The sequence below is a fragment of the Hylobates moloch genome, unplaced genomic scaffold, assembly GCF_009828535.3.
Source record: "Hylobates moloch isolate HMO894 unplaced genomic scaffold, HMol_V3 SCAFFOLD_10, whole genome shotgun sequence".
NCBI classification, from domain to species: Eukaryota; Metazoa; Chordata; class Mammalia; order Primates; family Hylobatidae; genus Hylobates; species Hylobates moloch.
The window spans coordinates 64,108,550-64,130,889 of record NW_026652285.1 but is presented as its reverse complement, the minus strand read 5'-3'; the positions used below and the strand labels follow the sequence as shown (position 1 = coordinate 64,130,889).

At 38.5% G+C, this 22,340-nt stretch overlaps 1 protein-coding gene across 10 annotated transcripts in view; it reads left to right on the top strand.

Annotated features, from left to right (window-relative positions):
- AUH (AU RNA binding methylglutaconyl-CoA hydratase) overlaps nt 1-22,340 on the top strand; it is a 146,668-nt gene that overhangs the window by 18,385 nt on the left and 105,943 nt on the right. For 9 of the 10 annotated variants that reach the window (XR_009215071.1, XR_009215072.1, XR_009215070.1 and 6 more), the window contains one exon: nt 20,831-20,917. The exons of the other annotated variant lie outside the window; for it this stretch is intronic. Coding sequence is in view for 5 of the 9 variants with exons in the window: in XM_032164517.2 (XP_032020408.1) it covers nt 20,831-20,917 (87 nt within the window). In the remaining 4 variants the exon portion in view is untranslated. The remainder of the gene's footprint in view (nt 1-20,830; nt 20,918-22,340) is intronic. 10 annotated transcript variants of the gene reach the window in all.

Sequence of the window (22,340 nt, the reverse complement as noted above, 5' to 3'; positions counted from 1 at the left end):
GGGGCCCTCTAAGAGTCACTTCATTAGCATAAACTCAGGTTTGGTTGAGAAGGGCATGTTAGGAATAACAAAAGACACTCTATCACTCAGGAAATTCTGAGAGTTTTAGGAGCTTTGGGCCAGGAACCCGGAATAAAAACGACCAAGTATTTTTTTTATACACAGGTGGCTTTTTTTAGGGTTTTTGTTTTTTTGCATTTTCAATTCTCCCAGCACCTTTGTCAACAAGACCAACTTTTCCCCCATTAAATTATTTTGGGACCTGTCTAAAATATCAGTTGACAGTATATATGTGATTATGTCAGGGTTCTCTGGGTGTTTTTTTTTTTTTTTTTTTTTGAGATGGAGTCTCACTCTGTCGCCCAGGCTGGAGTGCAGTGGCACAATCTTGGCTCACTGCAAGCTCTGCCTCCTGAATAGCTGGGACTACAGGCGCTTGCCACCATGCCCAGCTAATTTTTTGTATTTTTAGTAGAGACGGGGTTTCACCCTGTTAGCCAGGATGGTCTCGATCTCCTGACCTCGTGATCCACCCGCCTCGGCCTCCCAAAGTGCTGGGATTACAGACGTGAGCCACCGCACCCGGCCTTCTCTGGGTATTTTTAATGCCAGTAGCACACTGTCTCAGTTACCATGTTCAGGTCTTAGATGTGTTTGGTTAAATTTATTTCTAAGTTTTTCGTATTTTTTGATGTTACTGTAAGTGGCATTTCTTCTTAATTTTACTCCCAATTTTTTATTGCTAGTATATTGCTAGTATATACAATTGATTTTTGTATATTGTCTTTGTATCCTGCAACCTTGTTAAATGCACTTTTTACTTCTAGGACTCTTTTTTGTAGATGCCCTGGGGTTTTCTACAAATGTAGTCAAGTCATTTGTGAATAAAGATAGTTTTACTTCTTCCTTTCCTATCTGTTCACCTTTTATTTTTTTCTTATATCCATTACATTTTCATTATAGAGTTGACTAAAAGCAGTGTGAGTGTTCATCTTTGTCCTTTCTCAGTCTTACAGGGAAGGCATCCAGTCTTTTACTACTAGTATGACGTTAGCTGTAGTTTTTTCACAGATGCAGTTTATCAGAGTGAAAAGTTTCTTTTTATTTGTAGTTTGCTGAGGCTTTTTTTTTTTTTCATGAACATGTATTGCATTTTGTCAAATCTCTTTTTGGCATCTATTAAGATTCTCGGAGAGGCTGAGGCAGGAGAATGGCATGAACCCGGGAGGCGGAGCTTGCAGTGAGCCGAGATCGCACCACTGCACTCCAGCCTGGGTGACAGAGCGAGACTCCGACTCAAAAAAAAAAAAAAAAAAAAAAAGATTCTCATATTATTTTTCAGCCTGTCAATATGGTGAATGATTGATTATCAATTATTAACAATTGTGTATTCCTGGAACAGACCTCTCTTGGTCATTTAATCCTTTTTATATACTGCTGGATTTGATTTGCTTAAGTTTTTTAGGATTTTGTAACTGTTCATAAGGGAAATTGGTTTGCCTTCTTTTCTTGTAAGGTCTATAGTTCTGGTATCAGGATAGTGCTGGTCTCATAAAATGAATTGGGAAATGTTCCTTCCTTCTATTTCCTTGAACAAGTTTGCATAGTTGTTATTATTTCTTACTTGTTTGGTAAAATTCACCAATGAAGTCATTTGGTCTAGGAAGTTTCTTTGTGGGAAGATTTTTAACTATGAATTTGATATCTTTAATAAATACAGGGCTACTTGAGTTACTTCTGTTTGAAAAGTCAAATTCTGTAACATATTTGAAGAGATTTATTCTGAGCCAAATATGAGTGACCAGCCCCAGGAGATCATGAGAATGTGTGCCCAAGGTGTTCAGTATACAGCTTGGTTTTATACATTTTAGGGAGACATAAGACATCAATCAATACATGTAAGATGTACGTTGGTTCAGTCTGGAAAGGTGGGACAACTGGAAGCAGTGAGGGATAGGGGGCCTTCCAGGTTATAGGTAGATTCAGTGATGTGCTGATTGGCAATTGGTTGAAAGAATTTATCTAAAGACCTGGAATCGGTAGAAGGCAGTGTCTTAGTTGTGGAGACCAAGGTTCTTATTATGCAAATGAAGCCTTCAGGTGGGAAGCTTCAGAGAAAATAGATTGTAAATGTTTCTTGTCAGGTTTAAAGGGCCTGTTCTGTCAGTCTTCAGGTCCTGTGTTGACGTTAATGCTGGTCATCTGTGCCTGAATTCCAAAGGGAGGAGAGTGTAATGAAGAATGTCCTACTCCCACCCTCACTTTCCATCATGGCCTGAACTAGTTTCTCATGTTAGCTTTGGGTTGCGCTTGGTGGAGGGGAGGGTCCATCAGTCAGTTGGGGAACTCAGAATTTTATTTTTGGTTTACATTTCTTTTTGAGTGAGTTTTGGTAATTTGTGTCTTTTAAGTTGAGTGAGTTTTGGTAATTTGTGTTTTATCTAAGTTTTCAAGTTAATTGCCATAAAATTTTTCATATTATTCCTTATCCTTTTACTACATTGAATCTGTAATGATATCTGATCGATTATTTATTTATTTATTTATTTATTTATTTATTTATTTATTTTGAGACAGGGTCTTGCTCTGTCACCCAGGCTGGAGTGCCGTGGCGTAATCTCAGCTCACTGCAACCTCCACCTCCCGAGTAGCTGGGAGTACAGGCATGCACCACCACACCCGGCTAATTTTTGTATTTTTAGTAGAGATGGGGTTTCACCATGTTGGCCAGGATGGTCTTGAACTCCTGGCCTCAAGGCCGCCTGCCTCAGCCTCCCAAAGTGTTGGGATTATAGGTGTGAGCCACTGTGCCTGGCTGATGTCTGATTATTTATTTTTGATGTTGATACATTGTGTCTTTTTTCTTAAATGCTAGCAAAACATTAGTCACTTTTGTTTATCTTTTCAAATAAGTGGCTTTTGGTTTCATTTTTTTAATTTTGCTTTTCTTTCTATTTCATTGATTTCTTCATTATTTTCTTCTCTCTGTTTGCCTTGGGTTTAATTTACTCTTTTTTTCTAGCTTCCTAAGGTGGAAGTTTAGATAATTGATTTGAGGCCCTTCATTTCTTATAGTTGACCCTTGAGCAACATGAGAGGTTAGGAGAGATGACACCACCAACCCGCACCCCTGCCCCCACCCCTCACAGGTGGAAATCCTCCTATAACTTGACTCCTCAAAAACTGAACTACTAATAGTCTACTGTTGACTGGAGGCCTCACTGGTAACATAAAGGGTTGAATAACAAACATTTTGTGTATGTATTATATGCTGTATTCTTACAGTAAAGTAAGCTAAAGAAAAGAAAATGTTACTAAGAAAATCATGAGGAGAAAATACATTTACTATCAATGGAAATGGGTCATCACACAGGTTATCCTTGTCATCTTCATGTTCAGTAGGTTAAGGAGAAAGAGGAGGGGTTGTCTTGCTGTCTCAAAGGGGTGGCAGAGGTGGAAGAAAATCTGTGTACAAGTAGACCTGATGTTGTTCAAAGGTCAGCTGCACTTAAATTTTAATGTTTTCATTTGAGCACATCAGAGATGCCGTTAAAAATGACTCAGAGTACTCGTGCCCTTTCTGTGTAAGTAATGATTGATTGGTTGTTGCTAATTCATTTCTGACTCTAATTCCATTTTTTAAAAAGCCTACCTGTATAATGTTTTAGGATCTGTAGAGATTTTCTTTTTAAGGAATAGGAAATGTATATTACTAATAACCTGCTGACTAATCTGCTTCCACTCTTGCCCTTTCCCCACACAGCAGCCCAAATGATCTTAAAAAAGTTAATGGATCACATCACTCTGCTATTTCAGACACTCTTCAGAAATAAACTGTGTGGGAGGCAGAAATGACCCCCAAAGCTGTCCACGTCCTAGTGCTGGAACCTTACATGGAAATGGGAACTTTGCAGATGTGAGGAAGGTGAAGATCTTAAGATGGGGAGATTTTCCTGATGTATCCACTGGGCCCAATGTAAAGACAAGGGTTCATACAAGAGGGAGGCAGGAGGACTCTGAGCAGGAGAAATGACAACAGGAAGCAGAAGTTGGAGAGAATCAAGGAAGGGGCCATGAGCCAAGGACTGTGGACAGCCCCTAGAAGCTGAGAAAGGCAAGGGAGCTCATCTTTCCTAGTGCCTCCATAAGGAATGCAGCCTTGCCAACCCATTTTAGACTTCTGACCTAGAATTGTCAGGTAATCCCTTTAAGCTTGTAGTTATTTGTCCAGCAGCACCAGGAAACTGATACCAAGTGTGTCAGGTCTCGCCTACTCTGGCCACATTGCCTTTTCCCACCCATTTCCCACTGCCTTTCTTACTCTCTCTGCTTGACAAAGCTCATTCTTCTCTCCAACTCATTGTACTCAGTGTTCTCTTTGTGTTCAGAAAGGCCTCTGCTCTAATGTCATCTTAGATAGCTGTTCCCTCATCACTTAAACCAAAGCAGGTCTCCCTACTTCCCCCAGCCTCCATCACATTTTTCTATTTTAGCTTCATCTCTGAACGTTTCTGTTCCTGAATTTATTTTTTACTTATTGATTATCAGTCAGCCTCCCCCGCAAATAAGCTCCTTTCCTCGGCATTAGGGCAGAGGCCTATTGCCAGAACAGTGCCTGGCCCATAGAAGGTGCTTAGCAAATAGTTCATGGGATGACTGTGAACCATTTTGGTCATTGAGGAAGTAACATTGGCAAAATGTCATGGTTAAATAAAACAGGCTTTGATACAGAGCATGTGTAGGTGGCTCATGTGGTTAAGAAGAGTGATTTGTTCTTGAGATATTGTCAATCTTATAAATAGAAGGTTGTATCTAGGGTACCAGTAAATTTAACCAGTAGAGATTAAAACATTAGCTTTATGACTTACCGTTAAACCTATTTCAAAGATATGGCTTTGATGTGTTCCCAGATGGACTTCAAGTTCTGTCTCCCACCTGCTACCACAAGGGATGTCTTGGAGGAGCACAGCTGCCTCTGTTGGGGTGAGCAGAGAATGGGCCCCCCAGTGGGTGTGCAGCTGGTCAGAGAGCCTAGGCTGTTCTCTCTCAGTCCGCTTTCTCCAAGGCTGCCCAGTTATGTGGTGAGGTGAGTATTGTGGGCAGTGGGAGGCTGGAAGGGGTCCTTCCTGCAGGAGACCCCTCTTGCATGAGGCCAGGGGAGTGGAATTCAGCTCTAGAACTTTGGTTAGCTTGAGTAGAGCTCCAGCAGCTAGAAAGGGAAACTTGAAAAAATTAGATTTTTGTCAATCTGCTTCTGGAAATTGATACTCGGTAGTAGTTTGCCTTCTGAGGGCTTTCTCTGGGAACTGGCATTCGTCTAGACTGAGGTTAGTACATTTTGTGTGTAAAAGGCCAGCTATTTTAGGCTTTGTGTGCCTCTTAACAATTTTTGTCACATATTCTTTGTTTTATCTTTACAACCCTTAGAAAAGATATAAAAGCTGGGTGCAGACTGGCCTGCAGGCTGTTTTTTGCTGTCTTCTGGTTCACACTCCAGTTTTCTCTGTTTGTTCCAGCTGGAGGAGCTGGGGTCAGTCACACTGGGCTTTGCAGGAAGAAGCTGGAGAGGCCTGGCCATGGAGGCTGTTTTTCTTGACATAAAAATAAAAATGTTCATTTTTTCTTGTGTGCTTGGTGAGTGATCTGGAAACAGTTGTACAACTCATAGTTTGAGAAGTATTTTGTTCAGTGATAGTGTCATTTGGGTAAATGTTAGATTTGAAGGCCACTACCAATTAGGATGATCTTGAGGTTTATGGTTCTTAAAAACTCCCTGAGTTGAAGTTTCATTTGAATAATGTATTGCTTTTTGGGGTAAAATAAGGTTGAAAGAGATGGAGGTAGTCAATATTTTTACATTCTCTAAAAAAGGCAACAGGATTAATACCAGTATTATTTACTCATTAAATTTTATATTAATGGATACTATGTTTGTTACCTTTTTTGTGACTGTAAACATTTGGTAATTTTTTTACTCTTGAATTATGTGAAATACCTGTCAATTGGTTTTGTTTTGTGACAGATAGGACACATGCCTATTAGGTGTCTTTCTTATTCAGTGTGGTTTTGCTGCAGAAGGTAGTTACTGTCCTGGAGGATCAGTCCAGCTAGACATAGGTGTTCACAAGTTCTCTCTATTCCTGCTGGTCATAGCATGAATGCCTTTCAGCTCAGTGTAATCTCTAGGATTTGTTCATTTCATAGCTCCCCGGTTGTATTTTCTTTCTCTAGTAATTTTCTGTGAATCAGTTTACTGTTCAGCCTAAGCGTTAGGGAACCCTAGTGCAGATTACTGGAGCTCTTCCTCTGAGAGGTTACCCCACCTTTCCATTTATCTGCCCTGCAAATTCCAGCCACCTCAGCCTCCCTGCACTCTGATCTCAGATCAGCAAGACCACAGTGCTTTGTTGGGGTACCCCTGCCTTGCACCAGTCTGTCAGGTGTCTTCAGGAAGAAAACAGGGACAGTCACAGGTTCCCAGACGGTCGTCTTTTACTGCCTGTTGATCAATAGCTGAGCCATTTCATATATTTTGAGGGAGGGGATCCAGTACCAGTTACTCCATTGCAGCCACAGGTGCAAGTTCTTAGTTCCCATTAGTGGGGAATGGTATTGAAGAACCAAGATCTGGGTACAACATGTGCACACTGTTATATGGGTGTCTTTGCTTCTCAAGACAGACCTAAGAAATAAGTAGATAAATTACATTACATATTCACACACACATTTTTACAACCATTTCTGTACTTACATGTTGAAAACCATGAGTTTATATTGTTACCTCCATTTCCAGTTTATCAGCACAGGGTTCATTCTTACCTTCTCCCTTTCCATATTTGTAGTACCTGCAGTATATTGACTCATTTGCTCAATCCTGTAACATACTGAAAGTAGTTTCAGAGTTGCTGATCCATACCACTGTGGTAAACATACCTTTTATCCAGAGCTTATTACCTATTGACAGTACAGTCCCTGACTTACAATGGTTTGACTTAGCGATTTTTCGATTTACGATGATGCAGAAGTGATACACATTCAGTAGAAATTGTAACCCCATTTTAAGTTGAGGAGCATCTGTAAAATGCATTTTCCAGTTGTGATATTTTCAACATCCCATGAGTTTATTGGGATATAACCCCATTGCAAGTCAAGGAGTAGCTGTACTTTATATCTTTGGACTGAAGGTATGTAATACTGTAATATACAATACTAAACATATTGTGTGAAGAGTTACTTAGGTTATTTCTTTATTGTGGTTGTGTTTTATTCATTAGAGGTAACGTTAGGTTTCCTCACTCCTATTTATTTTGATATATAAAATATTAATATGGTTTCAGAAGTCTATACCAAGAGATACAATCATAGAAGTGTCAGTACCCACTTCCTCCCTCTAATCTCTTCCCTCCAGTTCCCACCCTTGAGGGTGTTAGTGAGTCTCATTAGTTTCTAGATTATCCTTCATGTTTCTTTCTGCAAAATTAAGGCTATACCTATTTGTTCAACTATTTCCAATCTTTCTTAACGATAGTAGCATTTTATATATATTCTTGCACTTTACTTTTTGCAGTTAACAATATCTCTTCCCAGCACTTTGGGAGGCTCGGGTGGGTGGATCACCTGAGGTCAGGAGTTCGAGACCAGCCTGGCCAACATGATGAAACCTCATCTCTACTAAAAATACAAAAATTAGCCGGGCGTGGTGGTGGGCACCTGTAATCTCAGCTACTTGGGAGGCTGAGGCAGGAGAATTGCTGGAACCTGGGAGGCGGAGGTTGCAGTGAGCCAAGATCGCGCCATTGCGCTCCACCCTAGGCCAACAACAGTGAGACTCTGTCCCCCCCGCCAAAAAAAAAGTACCTCCTAGAAATCAGTCTCTGTTAGTTCATTGAAATGTAGTGATGGCTGGAAGTGTATGAGGGATCTGTGAGACTTTTTCACGATGGAGGTGTTACAATAGTTTGCATGCTGATGCAACTAATCTGATTCTATTGAAGAGGGAGAGGTGTCATCATGTTTCAGAAAGAAGCCTCGAAGTAGGCCTTCAAGAGGGGCTGAGATGCTGGACAGAAATGGAGGGTTTTGGTTTTGGTTAGTGAAAGGACACTTCACTTTGAGGAAAAGTGACATCTGATTTATTAGAGCCTTGAATTCTTATAGAAATCCTGTAGCAGAATAGTCCTTTTCATCAAATGGGCAGGTAAAATTTTACTGGGTGAGTTTCCAAGATAGAAATTTTTTATTTAATTGGAGTGAAAGGTGGGTGCAGGCTCTGGATGAGGAGATAAGTGAAAGCACTTACAAGTTGGTATTCTTATTGAGGATCTAGTGCTCTAGAAGCTGTGACAGTAGTCATATTATACCAAGAAGGTCATGCTCCTTAATCTCACTTGATCCTCTCCAAACCTTAACTAGAGACTTTCTGTAATCATTAGAGCTAACTTTATATCTCCACCAATCAATTCCTTCCCTTAAGAACAGATGTGGACTGAAGCAGAACCAATTTGTAATCATTTCTAATACATCATCTAGTTAGATAATAAGCTCTCAGCTCCATCTAACAAAGCATTTTCGCAAATTGAGTTAAACTATAAGCCTGTTAGGGTTGTCTGAATCCAGTCATTTTGAATTTTTCTGAAATTCCTATAGTTTACTCTGTTTGCCAGCTTTATATATGGGTTGGTGGCCTAAAACTTCAGTTCTGGGCCCCATATCCATGCATGACTCTGTTGAAAGAAAGAGAATACTCTGCTGCAATCCAAGCTGGAGCCCTTCAATTGACCTTAATTTGATTGCTTAGGGGAATGGACCATGCTGGTTAGCTTAAGCTAACCATAGTCCACTCCTGGATATGGGGGTAGATTCGTCTTCTTCCAAAGTATATGGACTGTGGGGAGTTGGGAGGGCAGACACCAGAACAAAAATAAGGCTGCCATCAGGAAATGGGAGGAGGGAAGTTGGAGAGGATGTTAAGGTAGATGGTTAGTATTCATACGTCTTAAGCATTTCTACTGTAAACTCTCTTCATCAGTTCTCAACTACAAAGAAAACACATGAATTTAATTAATTCATGTATGTAATATTTTTTAGAGGGAGCCTGCCATGTGTCGGGTACTGTTCTAGGATCTGAGGATATAGCAGTAAATAACAGAGAAATAATCTCTGTTCTGTGGGCAATGGGGAGGGACCATCCCATTTTGCCAAGAGGATGTGCGATAGTATTGTTGGATCTCATATGATGTTTATATGTGAACATTTACTTGATACAGCTTGTAAATGATGTGTTGAAGGCCCTTGTGTATACAAAGGTGATAAGAAGGAAATAGATGGCATAGAAATGAAAACAAGTCATTGGCTTGATCATTCTGACTGATGTTTATAAATCTAAAAATGAAAGTATATTGCAGTTAGGGAGCAAAGAATATGGCTGTCCTCTTTAAATTAAGAGCCATCAGTGTTTTCAAAAACATTGCATTTCTACAATGCAAGTCCAAGAACCAGAAGTAGTGATAGTAATGATGATCTGCTAGAGATGTATTTGAAACCTATATTCAGCTTTTATAAACCTGTGCAATCCAGTTTCATTTCTTTTGCTTTTTTTTTTTTTTTTTTTTGGAGACCGAGTCTTGCTGTGTCACCCAGGCTGGAGTGCAGTACAGTGGTGCAGTCACGGCTCACTACAACCTCTGCATCCCAGGTTCAAGTGATTCTCTTGCCTCAGCCTCCTGAGTAGCTAGGATTACAGGCGTGCACCACCACGCCCAGCTTATTTTTGTGTTTTTAGTAGAGACAGGGTTTTGCCATGTTAGCCAGGCTGGTCTCAAACTTGTGGCCTCAAGTGATCCACCCGCCTTGGCCTCCCAAAGTGTTGGGATTACAGGCATAAGCCGCAGTGCCTGGCCAATCCAGGTTTATTTCTGTCTATTAACAATTTCGTTCAAATGACGTGGCCTTTTTCAGGTGTGTTTGTGTATGTATGTGAGTATATATTTGTATATTTATAATACGTATGTGTTTGTAGGTGTGTGTGTGTATATACATATACATGCATATACCAGGAAAACAAAATAGCGATATGGATTTGTTACGTTTAAATTTTTACTAAAATTTCTAATAAAGTTGTTTTTTCACTATTATTTTTCTTTAAATTGTTTGTAAATTGACCTAAATATGAAATAAAGATCTAAGGAGTCCATTGGCCCCAGCCGATAGAGTGTTGGTTACTTTTCCTGTTGACTGAGGGTTAATGTAATATACCTGCGTGGACATTCATCCGCAGTGGTTGATGACTAGGCATTCGTTTCAAGCACACATGGACTATTTATGAAAATTAGCCATCTGCTAGGCCATAAAACCTCCACAGATTTCAGAGGACACCTATCATCAGACCACATTCTGTCACCACAGGCAGTTAAGTTAGAAGTCATTAACAAAAAACGTAATTAGAAAAAGTCCCCTACATTGGGAAATTTAAGATAACTTCTAAATAACTTACAGCTCAACAAATGAATCTTAATGGAAATTAGAAAGCATTCAGAACTAAATGCTAACAAAAAATACTTTAAAAATTGTGTAATATAGCTAAGGTTGGACTTCAGGAAAGAAAAAAGGCTGAATAAACTAAGCATGTTCCTTAAGTGAAAAAATAACTGCAGGATAACCCAAATAGGGTAGAAGAAAGGAAATGAAGTGAGCATAAACTAATGACATGGAAGACACATTAAGTATTAAGGGTAATAAAGCCCAGAGCTGGTTCTTTGAAAAGCCAAATAGTCAAACTTTTGGCAAGATTAATCATGAGTGAGGGAAAAAATACACAATATTCAGATTGGAAAAGGGAGCCATAGATATAAATTCCGCAGAGATTAAACTGGTAAGATAATGTTAAGAATGACTGTGCCAATAAAGTCAAGATTTTAAGTGGAATAGATAAATTAATAGAAAATCAAAATTAACCAAAACTGACTTAAGAAATAGAAAACATTAGTAATACCAGAGCAGCATGGAAATTGAAGCAGCAGTTAAAGATCTTTCCACACAGAAAGCACCTGGCCACAGTGACTTCAGAAGAATGTTACACCTAAGCATTCATGCAGCAGTTAATTCCAATCTTTATATACTCTTTGAGAAAACAGAAAAAGAGAGCCTTTTCCAGCTCATTTTACGAAGCTAGGGTACCCCTGACAACCACCACGTAAGAGCAGCAGGAAAGGAAAACAGACTAGTTTCCTGGTCCTAGTTGGAGATATTCCAGGACTCAGGAGAATCCCCGCTTTATCCAGTTTGCTTGCAGGTTAAGATGTGGATTTAGCCACATGGAAATCATTGGTTATCTTGACCTGATTATTTGGCTTTATTGGAGAGAATAAAAGCCTATTTAGAGTGGGATCAAGAGACCAGGGTGTTCGAATTGGCAGCACATGTACAAAAATTGGAATGATTGAAATGATGACTTTAATCACTGCATAATAACCCCCTACAATTTTGTGAAGCATTTCATCTTTTACTTCTGAGAAAAATGCAACTTAAAATTACCGTTTCTCATTCACTAGATTGCCACAATTTAATAAGTGTATTAGGGTTCTCCAGATAAATAGTATCAATAGAATATAAAAGATTTATTGTGAGGAATTGGCTCACAGGATTATGGAACTGAAATGTCCCACAGTCTACATCTGCAAGCTGGAGACCCAGGAAAGCTGGTGATGTAATTCAGTCTGCGTCCAAAGGCCTGAGATTCATGGGAGCCAGTGTAAATCTAGTCCAAGGGCAGGAGAAGATGAGGTGAGATGTCCCAACTCTAGCAGTGGGGTGGAAAATAGAGGCCAGTTCCTTCCTCCTTCACCTTTTGTTCTATTGAGGCCCTCAGGGAATTGGATGATGGCTACCCACAAGGGAAGGGCTGCTGCTTTGCAGTTCATGAATTCAAATGCTAGTCTTCCAGAAGGACCCTTACCGACATACCAAGAAACTGTATTTTATCTGGGCACCCTGTGACTCAGACAAGTAGACACATAAAGTGAGTCATCACAGCAAGTATGACAATGCCGTGTACTGGAGGCAGTGTGTGGATGTGCAGCCACTTTGCTAGGTCACATGTGCAGTTGCCATATGACCTGGCAACTGACTGCTGACTGATGGGACTTAAAAACAAAGATCCCCTGGCTGGGGCCGGGATGTTTCTAGGCCTTCAGGAGGTGCACAGATCTGTCTAATACATAAAGGATCTGTCTAATACGTAACGTGTACCCTGTCATAAAACTCTTCAGGCTGAACTGGAGGTTCCAGTTCTCTTTCTCTTCGTAGTTGCCTCTTCCACAATGGAAAGTTATTCCTGACCTTTGCTTTGTTGCTCCAGGGAGGGGAAAAAAGCCTATGAATTGCCAAAAAAAGAGGCCTTTAAAATATTAATGTTGAGAATTTCAACTGGGATTCTTATTCTGGCAGTTTCTGGTTCTTTGCTTTCAACATAGTTTGAAGACAGTTTACTAGAATTGTTGGGAAATTGTTAAATGTTTCTTGATTACGATGTGATTTTTTCACCAGAGTGCTAAAGGAATGACATTGCTGTAGTAAACATCTTCCTTGTTTATGTGAAAAGGTTTTCTCAGCATGAGTAAAATTGATGGTAAATCCTGCCTCACTCTAGCAGTAAATAATACTCATTCATGAATATATGAAATAATGAGAGGAGGGAAGGTAGTCCCATCTATCTCATTGTGATGCATGTCTAATAAAAGTTTATATTTAGTATTTGTAGTTATCAAATTTGAAATATATTTTTGCTTTTGTCAGTTCTGTGCTAATAATACTTGTAATGAAAATTCAATCCAGAAGAAAACTTTTAAACTTGGCACTTTATAGGGAATTTAATAAAAATTAATTTAATTTGCATACACATTTTGTTGCAAAGAAATGTGACAGAATGACCAATAAAATATTTTAAAGCACAAATACCAGTTGTATCAGGAAAAAAAAATTGAAGGAAAGTGGAGCAAAAATACCAGTTAATGAAGAAAAGAGATGATGTAACATTTTTTATATTGAGAAATAAAAATGAAATGCTAAGCCAACTGACTTGGACAACTGTGACCCCCTTTTGGCCAAGGAAAATCTCAGCCATGACAGGATGGGAGGTTGGACATCTCTTATAATACCCCCTCCCTGGAGAACTGCCATTAGGCTTTCTTTCCTGAAGGTTAAACAAACCAGCCCTTTGGAAAGACTTGCTCCACTGCCGATATCAACCTACTGCCTGGTGCTGCCCCTGCCTTTTGTAGTTTTAACTGCTCACCAGCATTCTTTACTGATAAGAGAGCAAGAACCACAGAGTGGTTCTGGGAAGTCTACGAAAGATGCACAGTGAGGGTTTTTGTGTCCTCTGCTTCACCTTTGACAGCAGAGGGCTGGAAACTGCCCTCGGGCCATGCTCACACCCCCATTTTTTGTATGTGACCCATGAAAGTGCATGAAGCTCAATTGTGTACACGCATTTCTCCTTTTATAATATTCATGACTTAGAGCTTATTAAATATGTATATTCAGTCACCTCGTTCAGCATAAATTCCACTTCCCTTTGCCTTTTCCTTGAAGTGTCTGTTTCCAGCTTCTGGCCAGAGGCTGTGCTCCCCAGCCTGTCAGTATGGCACAAGCTGCAACCCTTTATGAGAAATAAAATTCTCCTTTCCAAATTTATGAACCTCCTCATTCTTCAGTTTACACTTTTTAAGGATAGGTTTGTTTGTATGTTTTATTTATTTTTTTGAGAAAGAATCTTGCTCTGTTGCCCAGGCTGGAGTGCAGTGGTGCGATTTCAGCTCACTGCAACTTCCACCTCCTGGATTCAAGTGATTTTCCTGCCTCAGCCTCCCAAGTAGCCGAGATTACAGGCACCCGCCACCACTCCTGGCTAATTTTTGTGTTTTTAGTAGAGTCGGGGTGTCACCATTTTGGCCAGGCTGGTCTTGAATTCCTGACCTCAAGTGATCCGCCTGCCTCAGCCTCCTAAAGTGCTGTGATTCCAGGCGTGAGCCACCACGCCCGGCCTGTTTTAAATGCAGTATGTTTTAAATGTGGATGATTTTGAGAACCAAATCACTGATAATGTAGATTCCACTGGATTCATTGAAAATGGCATATGAGTTTTGTTTAAAACTGTCAGTGTTCATAGTGCATTGAAATCTTTGAAACTACTTAAACTTACGATGAAAAATTTTAAATGTCAGCATAAAAATGTTCAAAGGAGCACATACTTTCAAAATTCTTTTAGCAATAATAGGAACGAAAAGGTCGAAGATCACTGGTTTAAAGCATTAGATCTCAAGGGGGACGTTAACACCCACTGTGGAGCGTTTTGGAATTTGAGGGACATTTTTGGCTGTTGAGGAGCTTTATTGACATATGGTTAGTGGGGGCCAAGGAAACTAGACATCATGCAGTGCATAACAAAGAATAGTGTGTTTTCCCATAACTTCTCTAAAGTTCACTGGAGTAGTCTACTGCAAATGTAAGTATAGAAATTTAATACATACTAATCCTAAAGAATATTTAAAAGAAGGAATTTATTAAACTGAAATTTTAGGAGAGGGCCATTATAGTGGGTGGTGTTTAAAATATATGTTTTCTCAACATTGTTAAATAATGTATCAATTCCATGCATTGTCTACTTAGTGTATTATACATTTCCAAATATGTATTTAGATGAAAAGAGTTTGCAATAGATGATGCAAAAGCAATACAAGTTATTACTGGCAAGTTACATACAAATATGTAACAGGAGATATAAAGTTCATTTAAAATGTCTGAGAACCAGGTATTAAATTATTAGAAACACTTGAAATACAAGGAACATATGAAATCTTACTGAATCTTATTATACTTTCTCTTAGAATAATCTCTCCTCAGATAAACCTCATTGGCTACGATACTGCCACTCACGAAGCTTATTATACATTCTCAAATAGAAGGGTTTTTATGACATTATCGAATATTGTGACACGGTCACCACCTTTAATACCCGTCTGTACTATCTTCACCTTTTTCTCCAAAACATTTATCCCCTTCTATGTAGATTACTTATTTGTTATGTTTATTTTTTACTCTTTGTCTCCCTTGCTTGGAGGCAGTGTAGGAGGAGAGCATGGGAGGGCAGGTCTTCGGAAGAGTTTGGCGTAAAAAGGAGGAAAAAATTGGTAGCTGGAGGGGGTAGGGCGTATGGAATCAGGAAACTTAAAAAAGTTTTTAACTGAAGTATAATGTGGGCCTACAGAAAATTACACAAATTTAAAAGCACATAATTCTGTAAATTTCTACAAAATGAAGTCCCAGCACACCACAGTCATCCCACATGTCCCTTCCTTATCATTTACCACCCAAAAGACATTGGCAATTATTATGACTTTTATCACCAAATACTAATATTGCCTATTTTCAAACTTTATGTAGTTGGAATTTTGCAGGCTGATCACTTCCGTTGAATATGTTTGCAGGATTCAGCCTGTACCATTCGTCTAGGAGTAGTGCAGTCCCGTTCCTTGTAGGAATATTTCATAATTTGTCTCTTCTACTGTTTGCTTGTTGTTTGAGGTGTTCCCAGGTTTTAGCTGTTACTAATAGTGCTGCCCTGACTATGCTTGTACATGTCTTTTAGTACACATCATGCATTTTTTGTTGAGTGTGTATATTTGGAGTGGAATTGCTTTCCAAAATGATTGTACTGGTTTTACTCCCAGCAGTCTTAAGTCAGAGGTCTCATTGCTTTATACCTTCACCAATACTTTATACAGTATCTTGACTGTTGTTGGCACTTTGCATTTTCATCTTATTAATTTCCAGAAAAATTGGGATTTTTATTGGAACAACATTTAATCTATTAATTTGGAGAGAATTTACATCTTTTAGTATGGACTATTCTAACACATGAATGTAATGTGTTCTTTTATTCGGGGCTTCTTTATTTCAGTAAGATTTTTCAGTTTTTGTGTCAAGGTCTAATGTTCCTTTTGTTAGATTTATTCTTTCACTCCTTGATTTTTGGATGTTTTGTAAGTGATACTTTTCAAGATTTCACATTCAAATTTCTTTTGCTAGTATATAGAAATACAGTTGATTTTTGTGTATTGAGCTTATATCCAGCAACCTTACTAAATTTACCTATTTTCATGGTTTGAAAATTCTTTAGGCTATTCTTCATATACAGTTTAGTTATCTACTAATAATGACAGTTTTATTATACCTTTCAATCCCTGTAAGTTTTAGTTTGGTCTTATCACACTCGCTAGTACATCTGTTACAGTGTTTAAAAGTGTTAGGGAACACCTTTGTCTCTTGGTCCCTGGGAAGAAGCTTTTAGTAATTGACTATTAAAGATTATGTTAGCTATAGGTACTTTACAGTTACTTTCTATTATAAAGATTCCCTTTTCTTCCTAATTTGCTAAGATAATTTAATCAGGAATGAGTGTTGATTTTTAGATATTACCAGAAAAGCACAAGTGATAAAAAATTTATAATTTAGATTAATTTTAATCAAAATTAAAATTTGTGCTTCAGAAATCACCAAGAAAGTGAAAGGCAAGCCACAAAAATGAAGAAAATATTTGTAAGTCATATATTTTAGAAAGGGCTTCTGTCTAAGATATAACTTAGAACTCAGTAAGGAGAAAACAAATTACCTGGTTTTAAAAAAATGAGCAAGATTCAAATGGACATTTCACTAGAGCAGCTGTTTGAATGGCCAGTAAGCACATGAAAAGTGTTTAACCTCATTAGTCATTAGGGAAATGCAAATTAAAATCCTTATAGGTACCACTTCACACTCACTAGAATAGGTATAATAAAAAAGACAATTGTTGGTGATTAGGAAAACAGAGACCCTCATGCATTGCTGGTAGGAATGTGAAATGGTGCAGCCAACCTAGGCAAACAGCTTGGCAGGGTTTTGTTTTTTTTTTTGTTTTCTCCAAGTTAAACAAAAATTTACAGTATGACCTAGCAATTCTACTTCTTTGTGTTTATCCAAGACAAATGAAAACATTTGTCCACACAAAAGCTTGTAAGTGAATGTCCATATCAGCATTAGTCATAGTAGCCAAAAAGTAGGAATGATATGAATATCTGTCATCTGATGAAGGGATAAGTAAAACGTTTATATGTTCATACAGTGGAAGACTTCATGCTTATAACATGCATGAACCCGAAAAGCAAGCCATATGAAAGAAAACAGACAAAAAAAGACCACATATTGTATGAATTTATTTATAGGAGATGTCCAGAAAAGATCAATTCTTAGGAACATAGATTAGTGGTTACATGGTGCTGGGATCGGAACAGGGAGCAACTGCATATGGGCATGAGAGATCTTTCTGTGATAATGAAAGTGTTCTAAAATCAGATTGAGGTGATGGTTGTACAACTCTGTAAATTTAGTAAAAATTGTTGAATTCTATACTTAAAGTGGCTGAACTCTATTTTATGTAAATTATTCTTCAGTGAAGATGTTAAGGAATGAATATTGAATTTTATCAAATACTTTTTCTGTAACTAATGAGAATGTATATGATTTTCACCTTTATTTCATTAATTTGGTGAGTCCCTTTAGTGGGCTCTCTTGTTTGTAGTTCCTTTTTCTCCAAGATCTTGGCCTCAAAGTTCTGGCTGAGCCAGTAGTCTTCACTGCCAGTGTTTGTCTCCCCAGTTCCAGATTACAGAGATTTCTGAGCTGCTGCTTCATGCTATGGCTTTTATACCCTCTTTCCCCCACCAGTTTATAACTCAGTGTATGTTTTGGGGGGAAAGCAGAGGCTTACCATAGTTTCCCTTCTCTGGCTTTCCAGCCTCTTACGTCCTGGCTGTCTTAGTTGCTCAAGCAGCGGTCTTAACATATTTTCTCCAGTGTTTCGTGGAAGAATTGGTCTGATGATAACCTATTCCATCATAGCTAACAGTGGAAGTCTATGTGAGTTTTTTTTAAGATGTCAGTATTACAGCATTGCTATATGCTGATGGGAATGAACCTCTAAGGAGGGGTAGTATTGATGCCAGCCAAGGAGAGAGCTTAAGTGCTGGAGTGAGTGATGTCCCCAAGGAGATTAGAAGGGGTTGAATCCAGTGCACAAGGGGATGGATTGGCCTCTCTCATGATGTTACAGGGTTCCTTCAGTGCCACTTTGCCAGCCGGAAATCTTTGCTGCCCCTGCCACCTCTGGGCCTCGCTTGGGCCCCCTGGCCTTACTCCACCCTCTTGGCCTGGCAGGTTGTGCTTGGCTCGCGCCCACTTGAATCCTGTGCCTGCTGCAGCTCCACACTCAGCTTGAGGCTGGACTGGGCATGCCATGAACAGCTTCCATGTCAGGCACCGGTGTCTAGACAAGGGGAATGTGGTGTCACCCAAAAACTCAGAGATACCAGCATTCATGGAGCCCCAAGCAGTGTTACAACTCTTGCTCGGGGAGTCCTGAGGTCTGGGACCCCAGAAATGTTGCAGCTCTTCACTCCCGTAGCTTGGCTAGCGGGAGCGTGTTACAGCTCTTTTATTCCCGTTGCCCGCAGCTTGGCGAGCCGGCCAGGGGCGTGACAGCCCTTTCATTCCTGTCGCCTGCAGCTCAGCGAGTTCCAGGTCCTTGTCCCGCGACCAAGAGGAATGAGGTGCATGGACACCAGAGAGTGAGTAAGGCAGAGAAAAATTTTATTGAGTGACATAAGGAAAGCTCTCAGCTGTGAGAGGGGACCCAAAGTGGGTAGCCACCTGAGAGGGTGAGTCTGGGGTTTTTATGTGTTAGAATGGAGGCGTGTGTGCTGCTTCGTCCCTGGGTGGGCTTGGAAAAAGCACTGTTTGATTGGTTAAAAGGCATCATCCAGAAGGAACCAATCAAGAGAGTGAGGGTAATATGGGGATAGAAGTTCTCTCTCTGTTTGTGGACTCTCTCGAACCAGCAGCTCGGTTTTTAGACTTTAAACTGTCAGTGGCTGGAAGATTGGGTTTCACTGGGGACACATCCCTGTCTGCTGGGGAATTTGTCTGTCTCCTGTCACTCTCAATGAGTTAGTTCATTCATAGTAACAGGAGGCAGGGCAGAGTATATAGGTTCAAGTCCTAGGTGGATAGCTTTGGTGGTAAGTACTAGTAGAATGTCTTTTCTGGCTTTTGGTAGGATTGATAGGAGGTTTTAAGATTCGTAGAGAGGGAAGTTGTGAAGTGGTCTGTACGTGAGTAGGAGAGTGAATGAACTCAGGAAATACAGTAGGATTGCTGGGCAGCAGAATGGCTCACTTGAGATGAGTGATCATAAATGTAAAATATTTAAATTTAAGAAGTAATGGAACTGAGAAATACTGGGCCTCAAAGAAGAGTTTGGCACCGAGTTAAGCCAGTTATTTGTTTTTGGTTCTGCCAACATTTTTCTTTGTTACATATTAATTCTTCATAGAAAAATTAATTATGAAGACATGTATCAGGCATCTCAAAACATTTAAAGACTTACATATATAGCACCCACCACCCAACCTAAGCAATGCAGTATTACAAATAAAAGTCCTCTGTGTACCCGTTGCCAGTCATACCCCAGCCCCCATAACCACCAATTGAATTTATCATTTCTGTGTGTTATATATCCCTGAATAGCATTATTGTTTTTAAAATTTATGTTCATTATCCTGTGTATCTTTCTGTAATTATACTTTTTCAATAATATTATTCATTAGATTTATCTGTATTTACTGTTAATTCTTTCACGTTCATGCTATACAGGTAACATTCTATTTATAATTATGTCCTTGTTTTATTAATTCTCCTATGGATGGATATTTCGGTTATATCCATTTTTTTGCTAGTCTTTGTATGCTCCCTTGAATTTTATTGTATGTATTTTCTTGGGTATGTGAGAGATTTTCTAGGGTTTACCTACCTAAGATCTGATGGATGCTAGGATATGTGCTTTGTCAACTGAGGTTCTCACTCCCTCTGGAAGTGTGTGAGATCAGAATGCCTCTGCCCTAGCCCTTACTTATGATATTGTGTATCATCATGATTGATTTGTAATAGACTAATAAGGGTAAATAGCTGAGTGTATGCCTTCTATATTGTAATTTTACTTTGTTGTTTGTCTATTTAATTGGGGACCCATCTTTTCTGTTAATTTTGCTAAAGATCTTCTTTGTTCTCAGAGTTAATTATCCCTTAAGGAATTCCATATGTTTATTTTTCTCTGTTCCAGAGTTACGATTCTGTGCTAAAGTCATAATTATGAAATCGTCAGTTTGTTCATAATTTAAATCTATGCTTCTCCCATGTGGTTGACAGTCCCCAAGGCAGGTATCCATGAAGTCAAAAGGACTGACCAAAGTGTAACTGCCCTTTTTACTTGGTTGGCATTTGTGCTAATACACTGCAAAAGCAGTGGTGGATAAACTGACAGCACCTTGCAAAGAAGCAAGGTGGTGTCACCAATTTGTCATTATTTATGTTAACATTAATGGGTTCATTTGTATTTTTAAATGAATAAACATTTAAACAATTTCTTAGTTTTGATTTCTAATAGAATAACTATAGATCAGTAGATGCCAACTATAGTGTCTTCCTTTAAGAGCGTGAAGGGGCCTGAGACCGGAAAGCTGGGGAAGCACTGCTTTAAGCACATGGTAGATGTATGAATAGACAAATACTTTATTCTTGCTGAACATGGTCATTGGGAAGGAAAACTTAGGTAATGTCATTCTATTAAAAGATGAATTAGGCTGATCTTGAAGTTGTATACTAATCTTAAGTAAATTTTCAATTCTTTGCCTTAAAATTTTGTTTACAACTAGATTATATTTGTAAATAAAATACTTTGCAGGTGCTGACCTTAAGGAAAGAGCCAAAATGAGTTCCAGTGAAGTTGGTCCTTTTGTCTCCAAAATAAGAGCAGTGATTAATGATATTGGTAAGCACTATTAAATTCTTCTTTCAGCATGCTGAAGGTGATCTTAAATGTCACATTTAAAAAGTTACACATTATATATAAGCATTGGTTAAATATTTATATAATTAGATAATCATGACCTATAGCTGTTTGTTTTAACATGGCACTTAATATATTTAATTTGAAAAATTATGTAAAATATTTAATAATTACAGATGTCTTTTATGTATGATAAAATATGAAGGTATTTATTAGACAACAATAATAATTTGCCGTAAGCCTTTAACTTACAATAGCTATATTTAACTATACATGCAAACATACATTTGGGATTCCTTTGTTTTTTAAATATACAGGATCATACTTTTTTAAGAATTACAGTAACTATCAATTTATTTTATTTTATTTTTAATTTACTGCTGTATATTAATCCAGTCTTATCCAAAATTTTATATTATTTCTTCATTAATGAACTTTTTGTCCTCTGTTTATGTTATTTATAATAAGGTAGTGAATACCCTTGTACATAAGCATAGATTCTTAATCAGGGAATCGCTGTTCCAGATATCATTTGTTCATTTTATATTTTAGTATTAATAAATTCTACAAAATTATATTCCTGTCTGTTAAAGACAGTATATGTTTCCTCATATTCCTGCCAGCATTTAATGTTGCTATTTTTGAAGTTTGCCTAGGTTTAAAAAAAAACAGACATCTCAACCTTTTAATTTGTATTGTCCCAAATGCTTATGTGATGTTTCATCTTTTCAAATGAGATTGGCTTTTTTTTTTTTTTTATTTTGGTTTAGTTGTTTTTTTTTTTTTAATTTTTGATTTTTTCTAGAGACAAGGTCTCACTTTATCACCCAGGCTGGAATGCAGTGGCATGATAATAGCTCACTGTAACCTTCAACTCCTGGGCTCAAGAGATCCTCCTGCCTCAGCCTCCTAAGTAGTTAGGACTGTAGGTGTGAACCACCAGGCCTGGCTGATTTTTAATTTTCTTGTAGAGATGGGGGTCTCACTGTGATGCCCAGGCTGATCTTGAACTCCCACCTCAAGCGATCCTCCTCCCTTGTCTTCCCACAGTGTTGGGATTACATGCATGAGCCGCATTGCTCAGCCTTTTCTTCATTTGTAAATTGCCTTTTCACGTCCTTCATCCTCCTTTTATAGGATTATTTAATGACTACTTGCTTATTTAAAAGGCATTTTTATATTCTTTGTGTTTAAATGTATTATAGATATTGTCCTCTAATGTGCTTAATTTGATTCCAATATCTTTAAATTTAAAACTTTTAATATCTAGATGATGCTAGGTTCCCTTCATTATTCTTTTTCCTTGAAGGTTTTCTCTATTGATTCTCACACATCAGTTTTTCCAAATGAATTTAGAATTTTTTATATGGCAAAGGGGAAAAATTTCTGTATTGCAATGTGATTG